General features: G+C 40.6%; 1 protein-coding gene across 5 annotated transcripts in view; it reads left to right on the top strand.

The window, feature by feature from the left end:
- igf2bp2a (insulin-like growth factor 2 mRNA binding protein 2a) overlaps positions 1 to 15,349 on the top strand; it is a 58,162-nt gene that overhangs the window by 39,196 nt on the left and 3,617 nt on the right. For 3 of the 5 annotated variants that reach the window (XM_042219181.1, XM_042219182.1, XM_042219183.1), the window contains 11 exons: positions 220 to 283; positions 1,114 to 1,404; positions 3,574 to 3,708; positions 8,080 to 8,202; positions 10,419 to 10,554; positions 12,343 to 12,480; positions 13,035 to 13,127; positions 13,854 to 13,976; positions 14,356 to 14,430; positions 14,581 to 14,712; positions 14,955 to 15,068. In XM_042219181.1, the coding sequence (XP_042075115.1) occupies positions 220 to 283; positions 1,114 to 1,404; positions 3,574 to 3,708; positions 8,080 to 8,202; positions 10,419 to 10,554; positions 12,343 to 12,480; positions 13,035 to 13,127; positions 13,854 to 13,976; positions 14,356 to 14,430; positions 14,581 to 14,712; positions 14,955 to 15,068 (1,424 nt within the window). The remainder of the gene's footprint in view (positions 1 to 219; positions 284 to 1,113; positions 1,405 to 3,573; positions 3,709 to 8,079; positions 8,203 to 10,418; positions 10,555 to 12,342; positions 12,481 to 13,034; positions 13,128 to 13,853; positions 13,977 to 14,355; positions 14,431 to 14,580; positions 14,713 to 14,954; positions 15,069 to 15,349) is intronic. The other 2 variants (XM_005918271.3, XM_005918272.3) reach the window with 2 other exon arrangements.

The raw sequence follows: 15,349 nt of genomic DNA, 5'->3' as shown, positions 1-15,349 counted from the left end.
GATCTCAATTTCAGTGAAAATAATCGTGATTATCATTTTTGCCATAATCGAGCAGCCCTACTCTGGGTCACCACGGGAACCTGAATGCGTCTCTGACTCACCTACGGGAACAACAAAGAACTGCTATGTGCATGTGACCGAATCTCTGTTTACTGTGTGTCATCTTTTTTTTTCTTTTTTTTTTTCTTCATGTCCTTCTCTTTCTGTCTTGTTTTGCAGTGAACACTGATACAGAAACAGCAGTGGTGAATGTTACATACGCAACCAAGGAGGAAGCTAAAGTGTAAGCAGCACATAATAGTGACACTGATGCATGAAAGTAGAGCAAAACTCATGATATACTTGCACAGACAAGAAGCTGCAATACAAGGAGTATTGGTCCTGCTGTTCGTATATTTTTCTTTGTACCAGGCGGTTTCAAATGTGTATCCATAAAGGTTAGAGCAGGGTTGGTTCATCTGTGGCCCACACAGTAACAAACTCCTTGTGAACTGATTTTTCTTTTTACACAAACACATGTAAGCTTGGAGGAGGTTACTATACTGTAGAAAAAGACAGGATTAAAAGGTAGAAGGCAAACATGTTTGTTCTCTCCATTAGCTGTCCATCGAACACCTAGGTCACATTTTCCCAACTTTTTTAGCCTTGTGAAAACAGAGTAGATGTGTTTCAAAGCATTGTGTTGGTGTGTTTATGAGGGGAAAAATTTTTTTTGAAGGAAAATAATGTGATGTAAGCTCACCAGGTCACTGCCGGTGGGTGTGTGGTGAGCTAGAGTTGAGAAGCTTGCTGTGTGATCTTGCATTTTAATTTTTTTGCATTTCCCATGAAAAAGCGCAGTGAATGATGCATGAAATCAAATTATATTTAATGTTTGTCCACCAATAATCAGATGTCAGGTGTAATTTGCCGCTTTGGTGACTTTTGCTCGGCTGAGGTAGTCATCATGTGTAAAAAACGTGTTTACAAGCAAGTATATCAGAGGCTTATGAAATTAATCAGTCAAACTGTCAGAGAACCTGTATTCTGATATTCTTGTGTTAGTGCATCTGTTCATTTATTTCCCCTCTCTCTTCCTGATACTTCTGCTTCTACATTCCTACTACCACCCAGAGCCATCGAGAAGTTGACAGGACACCAGTTCGACGACTACTCCTTCAAGGTGTCATATATCATGGACACGGATGCTGCTCCACCTGTCCAGGCTCCCCGCACGCGTCGTGGGGGTCGGACTTCCCGGGACCAGGGCTCCTCTCAGCCCGGGCCATCAGGAGGCTACGGATCTCCACGCCCCAGACAACACGACTTCCCACTGCGCATGCTCGTGCCTACTCAGTTTGTGGGAGCCATCATCGGCAAGGAAGGCAACACCATCAAGGATGTCACCAAACAGACGCAGTCAAAGTAAGCAACAGCACCTCACCCTGCTGGAGTTTAACCTTTCTTTTATTTTTTGGGTTAGCATGTAGCAGCAGCAGCATGTACCTCTGCTGCTGCTGCTTCTTCTTCTTCATCATCTTCTTCATAATGTAGGGCTGGGCCATATCATACCGTTCACAGTAACACCGGTATAATGTTAGGCAATGATAATAAAATGAAATATCACGATAGAAATGGGTAAAACGCGCATGCGCAGTCCCTTTGTTTTCATACGCACGTGGTGGAAAAAGCATGGCAGTGACGGAGAATTGACTATGTGCACGAGAAAATGCTAACTTCCTGGTTTGAGACCGGATGTGGGGTTGTGCATTTCCGGTAGCTTTACTTTGCGGTCAATCGCTACTGCGAAGATATACTCCAAAATCATGTCCAAAACTCGAAAACGGAAAGATTGCGTTAAGTTACAAAGAGCAGAAGGTGGGAACACTAACCGCTGTTGTGTCATAAAAAAATCGAATGATCAATTTTGACATTTAAAGCGTTTAGATCGATCAGTTGTTTACATCACTCAACACAAGCAGAACTGCATTACTGCATGCAGAAGACACATCGTCCACATTCAGAAGTATCTCTGTATAATGACTGGTCTTATGATTTAAACAGGCAAATGTTCAGCATTCAAACTACAGGTGAAGAATAGTCAAACCAAATGTTTCCCCGTTATGTCAATATTAGCTAGTCAAGTACACACCTACACAGCATGTTAACAAACCGTGAAAAAAGCCACACAAAAAATGAATGATTGCTGGTAACGGTTTCTATACATTAGTATTTACGAAGGGTATGTTGTGACTTACCTTCAAAATTACAGCGGTCCCTCACTATAACGCGGTTCACCTTTCACCTCGCTGTTTCACGGATTTTTTAGTGCAAGTTTGCATGCTTTTTTTTTTTTACGTCACATTGTGTCCTGCGTCCTGATCGCTGCAGACGATCTCCTCCGTGACGTCTCTCCTGTACAGTACAGAATCGCTGCATCGATCGCTAGCAGTGTGACTCTGAAGTGCAGTACTGTATGTCCACGAAACGTTTTGCACCGTCAAAAAGTAAAATTGGCTACTTGATTTCACCTATCGCTGGTTATTTTTAGAACATAACACCCGCGATAAATGAGGGACCGCTGAGAAATATAACATTTGAATCCCTTTGCTCTTTTGCTCTGAGGCGCGGGGGAAAAATATTGACAAGTCGATGAACATCATTTACAGATATATTGGGTAAATGCCCAAGACATCTATAGAAATGTAAATCGCCGCGTGATTCATTCATTTGCTTAACTTGTTTTGGACCGTAAACCAGGCGCGAATAGGACACCGGAAACAAAGCTCACCACAGGAGTTTCCGCACCGGAAGTAGCATATGCTAACGTGCACATAGTCAATAAGAAGGGCGAAAGCGTTGAATGACAGATTAACCAGATTTGGTTTGTAAAAATGGTGCAACTTCAGTGGTGTGGAAATGGTTTGGTTTTTGTCGGTCAGATACACACCAAAGCACAATTTTTGGTAGAGCAGGCAAGCGGGCCGTTGTTATTATCGTGTTTTTCGGAAAATAAGTCGCTCTTAAAATCTTTTTGATTTTCTGAAAAATCGACAGTTATAATCCAGTGCGTCTTATGTATGAATTCTGGTTGTGCTTACTCACCTCGAACCAATTTTATGTGGTACACGGCGCTCGAAAATCTGTCAGACTTTGATAAGCTACGAAGCCGCACCGCTTGATGGATTGTAGTCAAGAGCCTCACGGAGTGATACGTACTGTGCTTCAACATAATATTACCATATTGTGTGTGTGTAACCTCTTTTTAAGTTTTGTGGATATTATACATGGTTATGCTCAGGATATGTCAGCCCATTTCCACTGGAAATGCCTTTTGGTGAAACTGTCAGCAAGGAATTTGCATAAAAAAACAGCTGCTTGTTTAAGTGAAAAAACATTGTTGGTCTTTTTTCTTTCTGTTTTTTTTTTTGCACTAATAAAGTTGTGGAGTTGTAAAGTATTTTTTCTGGCGTCAGTTATATCGTTATCGCAAATTTTCAAATATATATCGTGATAAATATTGGCCATATTTGGCCATATTGCCCTGCCCTACCTACTACAATGCCAATATATGTCTGTCTCTCTTTCTATCAGGGTAGACATTCATCGGAAGGAAAATGCAGGTGCAGCTGAAAAACCCATCACCATCCACTCAACACCCGAGGGCTGCTCCGCCGCCTGTCGCATGATCCTGGACATCATGCAGAAGGAGGCCAACGAGACCAAGACGTGAGTCTGCCCAACTATTCTTTTATATAAACATGCTCACATGTGCTCCTGTGGAGCATGTTTACAACCTCACAGGGCGATTAGCCATAATGTCTGCAGGGCTATAATCTTATCCTTTTACCTGCCTGCGCACCTTTTAATCTCACTGTGCATTCTCTCGGTTGGACCACTGACATAGTAAACACAATGACACTCTCACATAGGCTAACACGTGATCACAGCTTAACATTTAAGAAACAAGGTCAACATGCCTAATTGGGGCTGACAACTTTAATGAGAAGCTGCACCTTTTGAACTTTCGGAGCTTCTGCTCTGTTTGAGCGTCAACCTTTAACACATAATACTCATGTTTGTCTGCATTTATTTGCAAGTGTGCTGTTTTTCAGGGGTGGCTGCTCTCTGGTGTAACAGTATTTGAATTTATTTTTTAAAAAACAAATCAATTTCCCTGAGATGATACATAGTAAAAACTGCGCTTAAATGTGTTTGTGTGACTGTTTTGTTTTTTTTGATTATGTCCTTGGCTGTTTGAGCAATGCTTAAAGATCTGTGTGAACAGCTTTGAAAACTAGTTCAGAATATATATTTTAGCCATTCTCTACATTTTGATGTGTTTTATGCAGTTACAAAAATACTTTGATATTGGAAGGAAGTGAAAGTCTTCTTTGTCCAAAGAAATAAAGCTGCCCACCAGCACCTGTAAAACTCAAAACTTATAGGAGGAGTTATAAAAAGTGTTACCACCCCCAAAACATTCAAATGATTTTAACTTTTATGCTGCAGTATTTTCGTATTTCAGCACATTCACAAGGTTTTCATTACAGTTACAAGTTATCCATCCACCCATTTTCTTCCATTGTTTGGGGCTGGACCCTATTGTTGTTATCCCAGGAAAAGGGGCAGGGCACATTGGGCGTGCCACATACCTAAGAACCTATTTATATTCCTCATTCTCACCCAAGCAAAGAGTGCCGGATTACAAATGATGACATCATAGGCACCAACCTGTGTGGTTGGTGTCATTTCAGCCTTCCAACTTTTGAAACCTTGCACGTTTTCCGTTGCTGGCACAGGTGTCCTCAAAATGGCTGAACTCAAGGTGCCTGTGCAGACATTTAAATGACACATCTGTGCTGGAGTGCAGGGATTCCCAGATAGCACAGAACTCCGAGAGGGAGAGTTCTATAACAGTGCTGAAGAAGTTTGCAAATAGACAAAAGCGCGGTGATGGCGAGTATAGATGGATACAGCTCTGTGATTGTGTCACATTTTGGGGAAAGCAACCTATGGGTCAAGCATAAATGGGACATAATGCAGAGACATACAACAACTCATACAGTCATACCTACAACCAGTTTTAAGATTACCAGTTAGCTTAACATGCATGCCTTAGGACTGTGAAAGGAAGCCAGAGTACTTGCAGAGACCACCGTACTCATTTTTTACAAGTTATAAAAATGAAATTTTGCTTGCACACAGATGGGCTTAGATTTATAGAAAATAATCTCTGTATAATGTTTTGCATTCTAAATAGTAAGATGGGGAGTTGAGTTTTTTTTTTCTTGACAGTGTCAGTGGAGCGTTTTCCCTCTGTTTTCTGTTTTCACGCGACATGGTTGCTAGCTGTAGTTTCACACTTACTGTACTCATGTACTGAAAGTGATAAACGTTAAAGTAAATGTGTACACTGTGAATTCTGTATACATCAGCATACCTTTAAATAGTATGTATTTTTTTCTGTCCCTATTAAATATGAATGTTGTCTCTTTAACTGAAAGTGCCTGTCAAAGTATTATGCAACCAGTAAAGTCAGAAATCCTGCTGTCACACGTAACAATAACCTCCACGCCTCTGTCCCCACGCCTCTGTGAAGTAACACCACCCAGTGCCACACCTCAATTACACCGTACCCTGTAGTTTCACTTAGTGAAACCCAAACCACTAAACTTGGCCTCTTAACCTACACCAATGCCATCTCCCTTTACTTGACCTACAGCTCACCCCATACTAGTCTCACCCTTTCAAAATTGAACAGTGTACACACACACACACACACACACACACACACACACACACACACACACACACACACCACCATCACTATCATGAAATCTTTCATCTAGCACAAAAGAAACCTCCAGCATCTGGCTGCTAAACACCACACCCCAGGAGGTTTCTTAGGTTAGTGTGCTTGTTGCTTGTGCACGTTTGCAGGAGCGTTTCCTCTAAGTTTAAATAGTTGGAGCATAAGGGCGTTTCCTACAACATCCCTATTTTATGTCCTTCTTTTTATTATTATTTCTTTTTCTTTTTTTACCCAAAGCAGGAGAGTTGTCCATTTCTAAATGTAGCACAATAGCATTAATAATCTTCATAACTATTAATCATTCCAGACAGGACAGTCATTTGCAATCTGTACCTTTCTGCATCTCAGACAGGTGACCTGTTCCACACACAGAGGTTTAATTAAATGATTTGTTACACATTGGTTGTCCTCAGGTGGAGTTATGAAGTCTGCCACAGTTCATGGAAATGTTTCTGTTAGTGTAAAATAGTTTCTCTCCTCCTACCTTATAGGGGTTGAGCAACCAAACCTGGCAAAGAGGTACATCTTAGGTATTAGATAAGAACCTTCATGAGCCTATCTAATATCTAATAATATCTAATGTATCAGCTATTATGATGGCAATATGTTGCCTAGCAACCAGGCAGCAAATAGCTACAATGACTTGTTTTTAGTATTTATGCAGCTATAACACTTGATAAAAGCATTGTATCATTTATATTTGACTAAAATGTAATATAATTTATATCTACACAGTTTAATTTCTTCATGATATATCATGACACCCACCAGGCCGACTGGCAATCCACCATAACAGGCTAGAAGGATCTGTTTTTGCTGTGGTTATGCACCTAGGATATCTTGTGAAAACATCTAGTTTTAATTTTACAACCAATAGCACAAACGGGCGAAACAATACTGCAGCATGGTGTGCTTTTGTATTATTATTTGTATTTATGATAGTGTCATTATATAACAAGGCTTGTTTAATCATTAAAGTGACTACTAATGTATGGTAGCAGGTAGCCCAGTAGCAATGGAAAAATATTTGCTGTTATCATTACGTTACATAGGTAGATGTGGGTGGTGGTCGTGTGGGGAATCAAATCCCAATTTCACCCAGCAGGCCAAAATGGCTATAGCGGGTCGTGGGCACACAATGGAGAGGAATATGAATCATACAGTAATGATAGTCCTTCTGTTTCAATAAGTAATAACTGCACCATGTACAGTTTAGGTACAGTACACTGAAAGCAGATACTATCATACATGAATCATCAGTAGTTAATTTATTGAGCCTCTTCCTTCTCTAGTTAGGGACTTGAATGTCAAAATCATACAAGCAATCTTTTTTATACCTGTCTGTACTTCAGAATATTTTAAAGTCATGGAAAATTAATTTTGTCAAATCATCCTAATTTGTGGTGTGTTAAAGAAACTGGGACTCGCCTTCCGTTTCACTCTAATTACAAAGCTTACACAATCTGTTTTCCTCCGGAATATATTTTTTAAATTGACTAAACTCAGCAGCCGGAGAGCAAAATCACTGCTTTGGCTTCTAGATAAATTTGCTGTGATATATTATTCAGGGCCAAACAGTGGACTTATATGCATTAATTTCTCAACTTTGATAGGAAGGATAATTATTTGAAATGGTATTCTTTATTCTAACTTGATCCTTTATATTTATTAGTCATTATGTTGGTTTGGTAATAAATCAGACTCAATTAGTGGAAAGTAAGTGGCTTAAACAGCCTTTTACATTGTTTACCTATAATCACTGCCAATTTGCTTGATTCATACCAGAGAAAAAAATTCTTGGAAAGTGGTAGGTTATCATGTGGCATTGGCAATAAACAGTTTGTCACATTCAATTTTGGCGAAACACAAAGGTCCAGGAGAGAATATTCAGTTTCAAGGAAATAGTCTGCACTGATTTTGCACCATTTAACAATATCTAAGTTTTACAAAGCCCTTTAAAGTGACTTTTCATTCTTTCTCACACACTCACACACACAAATTGCGAGGTGCTGCTAGCTCGAGGGGATGGAGCCTGGAGTTGTCTGTGAAATGCAGTTTTTGAATAGTAAAATTAACATCAGCACAGGTTTGTTTTTCATAGAACAATACACTTTGTAACAGAGGCATGTCAGCATTAACCTTTCTGCATTCTGCATGACACCATATCATAGCTCATAGGTGATACTCTGTAGCACCTACCTTTTAGTATATCACCTTACACGTGTGTGTGTGTGTGCGTGTGTGTGTGTGTGCGTGTGTGCGTGTGTGCGTGTGTGTGTGTGTAGGACGGAGGACATCCCTCTGAAAATCCTTGCCCACAACAGCCTTGTGGGTCGGCTGATTGGCAAAGAGGGTCGCAACCTGAAGAAGATCGAGGAGGAGACAGGGACCAAGATAACCATCTCCTCGTAAGTCCAGCTTTTAACTTGCTTATGGTGCTCTTACACATGTTTAACCTCTCATATTTGCAATTCTCCTCAGTGGATCTATGTTTTGAGTGAGATCAAAGATTTTTACTGTCGCTGATTTAACCAAATCACAAATAACAGACAGTGATTTCAAGCCCTTTTCACTGTAACCTCCTTCGTCTGTGCTCCTTAACCCTTCGGCATGTGGTTACACTTAACAGAGTTGTTAGAGAAGTAACGTGCGATTCGATTACAGCTTTTTCTTTTCAGAACATGATATTAGAGAGGTAGTGATTGCACCCCATTTAACGGACTGTGCTCCCCAACCTTCTTTCATTTATTGCTAATGAATTGCTCTGTGTCTGCGAGCTTTGAGAATGTAATGAGCCTTGAGAAAGAGACGTCGAGGTGGAGGAAGAGCGGGCTAGAGCCCTTTTGAGAAGCTCAAATAGTAGATTCAGAATTGATGGTTCTGTTAAGTCTTTTTGCAGTGTCAACTGTGTTCACCAACAGAGTGCAGAGAGTTTGAGCTTCAAAAGCCCCGAGGTGTTAACATTTGTGTAATGTCCAGGATAACTGGTCTATGGGGCTTTGCGTCTTTGATTCATGTAACAGACTTTTTAGAGTAGTATTATCTCATTGGTGCCGGTTCAGCTGAGTATCAGACACCTTGAATTTCAAAAATTTGCCAGCAGCTTTCAAGATAACAGGTCACCATAGACATAAGAATTTTTTCCTTTCATATTCCTCAGGTTAACATTGAAATGTACAAATTAAGTCATTATCTGGCTGTTGCACAAATAAAAGAAAAACATCAATCACACTGTTGCTTCTTTTGGCTTCCATTTGTATATGTAAGTCCCTCTGCTGCTAATCCACTTGACTCGCTGAGCTTAATTTATAGCATTGCGTTGGATCCCTGCGGAGCCTCTGCTGTAGTGGGCGACATAGTTGTTTGCATTTATGCTCATGTGCTGATGTGTCTGCAGTGCTCCGCCATCGCGAGTGAAACCTGAGCTGATCATGTCAGGCGTTAAGCTAATATATCTTAAACAACAGTCAATTACTGAAAGGGAGGGAAATGAAAAGACTTCAGAACAGACAGTGTGTGCACTTCTGTCAAAGCTGTGGAACAAGAAAAAATGGCATGTGAGCACACTGGCAGGTCACTAACGTTTGCTTTACCTGTTTTGTTTTGTTTTGTTTTGTTTTGTTTCGCTGACATATTATCTTTGTGTTGCAACCAAACCGACCTGTCACACTAGTTGAGGTCTGAGTTGCTGCCACATGGCGCTAGGTTTCAGGGAATGTGTGGCCAGAATACAGAGAATTAAAGGAGTAACATGAATTAAGCAGTAGTAGTTTAAAGTGACATAGACTTTTTCAATAGCCTGAAATGTGAACAGTATGTCACATTACACTGTTCACGTAATGTAAAATGCAGGATTTGATTTAAATCAGGTGCTAACATAGCATTATCCATGCATGTTGTGGTATAAGCTGTTGTCTTCTGTGAAAGGGTCATGTGACTGGTAGGTGCGTGATGAGTCTGTGACGGACCACCGTGTGACCAACAAGACCCAATCAGGAAACAAAGTGTGATGTCTCTTGTGGTTTAAAAAAACGTCCAGTCTGAAATGCAGACCTCTTTTGTTTTTGTTGACAGCATTTCCAAAAATGTCTCTTTTAGAATCTGGTGAAGTGAAAATGTATCAGATGCTATGTTTTAAACCCAGAGCATAGTTGGAACATGACTACAAATCATCGTATCTGTCTTTTTTGACGTGTGAATCATAGTCTAAGTCAAAACTGCATTTTTAAAGCTCCCATATTCTTGACTGAGTTATATTAGTAATAAACAAGAATCTAAAAACAAACAAAACATGTCAGCCAATATATGTCGTTCAGCGTTAAACCTAAATTTAATTGATATTCTGTTTTACTGTCAGTGCAGTTTAACTCTCACTCGGCCAAGTTATTATTAACAACGCTGGAAGCTTCTCTTCACTGCCATCCATCCTGTATGACGTGAATGCAGCATGTTGAAAGACACAGCTGAGTTGCATTATGGGAAATGTAGTATCCAGCCTGTGGAAACTTAGTCAGAACCTAAATATATCATTATTCTTTTAAATCTGTTTTGAGAATCCTCTGCACGTCTATACAGTAATCATTTCTGTGTCTGTCTGTCTGTGTGTGTGTGATTTTCCTTTCAGGTTACAAGACTTAACTATTTACAACCCTGAGAGGACCATCACGGTGAAGGGCAGCGTAGATGCGTGTTGTAAAGCTGAGATGGAAATCATGAAGAAGCTGAGGGAAGCCTACGAGAATGATATTGCTGCTATAAATGTAAGTCTTGAGGGTACCGTCTGCAGGCCTCCTGATTGTTTGTGTTAGTATGTGCTAGTATGTTGACTCACACAGACTGACAGGTGAACAACAGAGAGAAGCGATGATATACGGCGGGATAATATTGCCTTCCCATTCAGCGCATGTTAGCGCCAGCATTAGTAATACCAGCTTGGTAAATGGATAACAGTAAACGATCGCTGGACAGCTCATCAGTGAGTCGAGTGTTTGAGCGCTCTGTGTGTGTGTGTGTGTGTGTCTGCCTCTTTCATGGAGCTTCTGACTCACACTTAGTTCCCCGCTGTGTATGTGTCTGTGTTACTGCTGTAACACACTGCTTTTCCCAGCATCCACCTGATATGTGCAGGCCGCCCTCTCGCCCAGCTCCTCTTTCACACTGCCCCAATGACATCACCAGCGGTGCAGCCTGAGAGGTCATCCTCTGAGGAAGAGCGATAGCCATGATGGCACACTCTGCATGTTCTCTGTTGTACTGCAAAGAGATGAATGCTGATAAAGTGACTGTATTAACGATGACGATGCTCCTCAGAATGTGACTCGTGTAGTAACACGGAATTAGTTGGTTTCTTTCCCTTTAGCGCATTAGTTGATTAGTTTTTTCTTCACAGTGACAGTCTCAATATTTGTTCAGAAATAATCATAACGCAGCGTGCTGTCATGTTGTTCTGAATGGTACGAGCAGTTCTGGCACCTGTCAGGTTGAGTGTCAGCTCTACAGTAAGCATTTAGGGCCATCTAGCGTGACAGTCTGGATATTACAGAGAGCGTTCTGGGATAAAGGAAGTGAAAGGAGGCAGTCCTGTCTTGTCATGGCCATGAAACCAGAATAGCTGACTTGCCTTTGGGGGAAGATTTTTCTTTCTGTTGTTGTTTGTTTTGGGTTTGTTTTTTTGTTTTTTGTTTTTTGTTGTTTTTTGTTTTTTTTTGGTTATGCTTTTACAACATCTCTCTTGTAAAAACCATGTACCACAGGAGCATGATCTTTTTAAGGAGTTAAGAAAACAGACCAATTTTAAGCTTGCAACAAGCATTTTTTAAAGTTTAGTGGTTTTTTTATTGTAATGTAGCTCATGCAGTAGAAGATTTTTCCAAACCCCTAGAGGAAGATTTATTCCTTCGCTTTTTCTTTAAAACCCTGTGGGCAGTTGACACAACGAGACATGCAGCTAAACAGTATTTTAATTATCAATAAATGAAGAGGATTTTGCAGAGTATGTCATTATTATTATGGTAATAATTAATAACGTGTAGGACATATTTTTCATTGATAAATTATTCAGACATTTCCTCAGTCATCATAACTATTGTTGAATACTTCCTCCAGCTCTGCATCCTTATTTGTCAGCACAAATGTGGTGTTCTTTGAAGTGATGTGAGAACAGAAAATATTTTTTGTGCTTGTGACCAACTTTAATGTATCAGATTAAATAAAAGGCTCAGAGTTGTTATTATTATTATATTGAAAAATTGTTGTTTATTGCTTGCATTATTAACTTTAAGAAAAAAGTTTAAAATGAGCTTAATTGGACAAGTCATTTGTGTTTGGTATGTTTTCTTCATCTTTCTTCAACTTATGTTTTTTCCAAGATCACTGCAGTGTTTTTTCTTTTTGTTTTGCATGCTTTGGATATTAAATGAAAGTTAAAATCTGATCAGCTTCTTTAAAAAAAAAAAAAAATCGCATTAATTAAACGCCAAGCAATTGTCTTCTGTTGTGATAACTTTTTAAAACTCTGCCACTGCCACTTCTTTTTTTTGTCCGCTCAGCAACAGGCCAACTTGATCCCGGGCTTGAACCTGAACGCTCTGGGCATCTTCTCCTCGGGTCTGCCGGTGCTTCCCCCTGCTGCTGGACCACGTAGCGCTGTGCCTGCTGTGGCGCCAGCAGGGTACAACCCATTCTTAGTGAGTATCCTCTGTTTTCTTTGGGGGGGGGGAAGGGTTTTTTGGTCCCCCCTCCCCTTTTCCCACAGACTACCTGAGCGCATGGCCATAAAAGGGAAGAAAAAGTTATTTTTGAAAATGCTTCTTTGAGCATGACTTTGCCTTTGCTGGTTTACCCACATCAAGTGCATGATAAAGATTGACTTGATAAAGCAATTTATCTCCAACACTTGGTAAACCAGGCTCCTCTGAAGTGCATTTTTAAAATACACTACAGTGTTGACTCAGGTCTTCCTGCATGATTTTGTACACAGTTTGAAGCAACCAGAATTCCCCCATCTTCTCCAGAGATGAGTCAGTCTGTCAGTAAAACAAAGTCTCCACTCATTGCCTGACGAGCGCGAGCCAAAGCGGCGTGAGACAGTGCGTGAGAATGCATGTGCGTGCTTCGTAGTCAAGACACTCAGTGTGTGATTCACTGCGAGTTTCTACCCTGAAATTCCCCCCGAAGAAAGAGCTTGACTTGTGTTCGTGCCTGTGCCTTTTAACATGTGTGTTAACATGCCATCTGATAGGCATGCTTGTCACTTCACTTTCAGAGTCACTCTTCACATCTCAGTGGCCTGTATGGGGTTCCTCCAGCAAGTGCCATCCCCCACCAGCACTCAGTATGTTCCCTCAAATCTGCACTACAGTCAGTGTTTCCTCTCTGAATCCTTTGTTTTGTTTTGTTTTTTGTTTGTCCTAATAGATGATTGCTTTAATAATCAAAAACAGGTGAAATCCATGTTTTGGAAAAGAGAGCCCTTTAGGATTTACATTTCTTCTGGTTGTGTGGATTCTGCAAATAGCTTCTATGCATGGGAGGTAAAACCATGAACCCTGCTGTAAAACCGATAAAGGCAGATCTAAATGAGGTGGATTTGTAAATAGCAGACCGTTAGAACGCCTCAGTCAGCGTCTGTGTAGGACAGAGAGTCTGGATTCCTGTTTACCATCACCCAGTCACCAGAACACCACAAATATTCCTGGAAGGGGACTTTTTAGCCCAGAGTTATCCCGTGGCTCGTAAAAATTCACTTTATAAACCTCAACTACATGAGTGTTACCATGCTAAGAAAAACAAAAACACAGGGCAGGCATCACCCCTAATAGGAAATATTCCATTCAGACGTGGCCAGAGGGCGATGTTTACCCAAAGAGGGCTTAATTTAGCCTCCCTTGCATGTGGTGTCAGCTTTTTCGGCCGTTCTTCAAGTATCTGTCAAGTGTGTTCAAAACCGTTTTTGCGACAATTTGAATTTGAATCATTTTTTTTCTTTCACAGTCAAATAAATAGTAAAGTTTAATAAAAGTACTTTAAATGTTTTCTTTTCTGTGTGGTCCTTTTTCAGCAACAGGCTCCAGAACAGGAGGTTGTCTACCTCTTTATTCCAACTCAGGCAGTCGGGGCCCTGATCGGCAAGAAGGGTCAGCACATCAAACAACTTGCCCACTTTGCCGGAGCTTCCATCAAGGTGCGTTTGTTGCCTGTCAACAGTGTGCTCAGTAGGAAAGGGGAAAGAGGAGGATGGAGTGTCGGTAATCTAATGAGCGAGTGTCTTTTTTTTTATTTATTTTTTTTTATAAATAAACCTCAACTCATCATTCACCCAGCAGCATTTCATGGATCTGGGGTGGAGCAATTTCCATATTTCAAAATGTTGAAAAAGAAGAGAAACATTTCAGATAATGCAATCAGAGACAATTCATTTTGTTGGATTCTTCAGTTGCATTCAATATATTTGTGGGATTTTCTTCTCATGATTTTATTGGCCACAAGCTTTACATGATCTCATACTGCATGAATTTGTTCAGAAGCTAGAAATCTGATTTGTGTCTTTCTGTGCATGTCAGATCGCTCCGGCTGAGAGTCCAGATGTTACTGAGAGGATGGTCATCATTACTGGAACACCAGAAGCTCAGTTTAAGGTAAAACCTGCATATGTGCATGAATCTTTGTGTTAAATAATTTTTGAGGGGGGATTAACTTCATAAATAGTTTTCATAACAGCAGTGGATCATTGTTTGTCCCCATTTTCCCCAGTCTCTCCTTGCCTCATTCCCTCCTCTGTATTCCAGGCCCAAGGTCGGATATTTGGAAAGCTGAAAGAGGAAAACTTCTTCTCTGCGAAGGAGGAGGTCAAACTGGAGACGCACATAAAGGTTCCCTCAAGTGCAGCTGGCAGGGTCATCGGTAAAGGTGGTAAGACGGTAAGCATGCGCTTGAATTGTCCTTTAAACTGCAGCAACAACAATGCCTTGCTCCAACTTTTTATTTAAATGAGCTAGTTATGTTTACATGATAAAACTTTTATCTGTGAGAGTTTCACGTACTGGTGTTTACTGCAATTACTTATTGGCTTCAAGGGGTGTTTCAGTTAAACACAATTTAGAGGTTGGAGGTAAAATTCAAAGTGAGGCTGTGATAACAGGAGTCTGTGTCGGTGTTTCAGGTAAACGAGTTGCAGAACCTTACGAGCGCGGAGGTCATCGTACCGCGGGACCAAACTCCTGATGAGAACGACGAGGTCTTTGTGAAAATCAGTGGGCATTTCTTTGCCAGCCAGGTACCCAAAATTAAACCAGCGATACTCATTATTTGGCTAATTAGTTCTGCTGCTGCACAGGTATCAAAAGAATAGCTGCAGCCACAGCGTACAAAAGGCATTGTTAAATCGCATAAAACAATAAAGCGCGGTGTAATGTCCACATTTTTATATGATCATAAAACCTGGTGTATTCTGTCTAATGGCTCTTTGTTCAGCCGCAACATGCTTCCCCTATGTTTATGTGTATTCTCTTCTGGCCTGCAGTGCTAAAACCATCTAGATTATTTTAGTGTGAGCAG

Source organism: Haplochromis burtoni, unplaced genomic scaffold (genome assembly GCF_018398535.1).
Source record: "Haplochromis burtoni strain Fernald_Lab_line unplaced genomic scaffold, NCSU_Asbu1 Contig_29, whole genome shotgun sequence".
In the NCBI taxonomy this organism is placed as follows: domain Eukaryota; kingdom Metazoa; phylum Chordata; class Actinopteri; order Cichliformes; family Cichlidae; genus Haplochromis; species Haplochromis burtoni.
The sequence above is the reverse complement of the archived record's forward strand: the minus strand, read 5'-3'. Positions and strand labels throughout refer to the sequence as shown.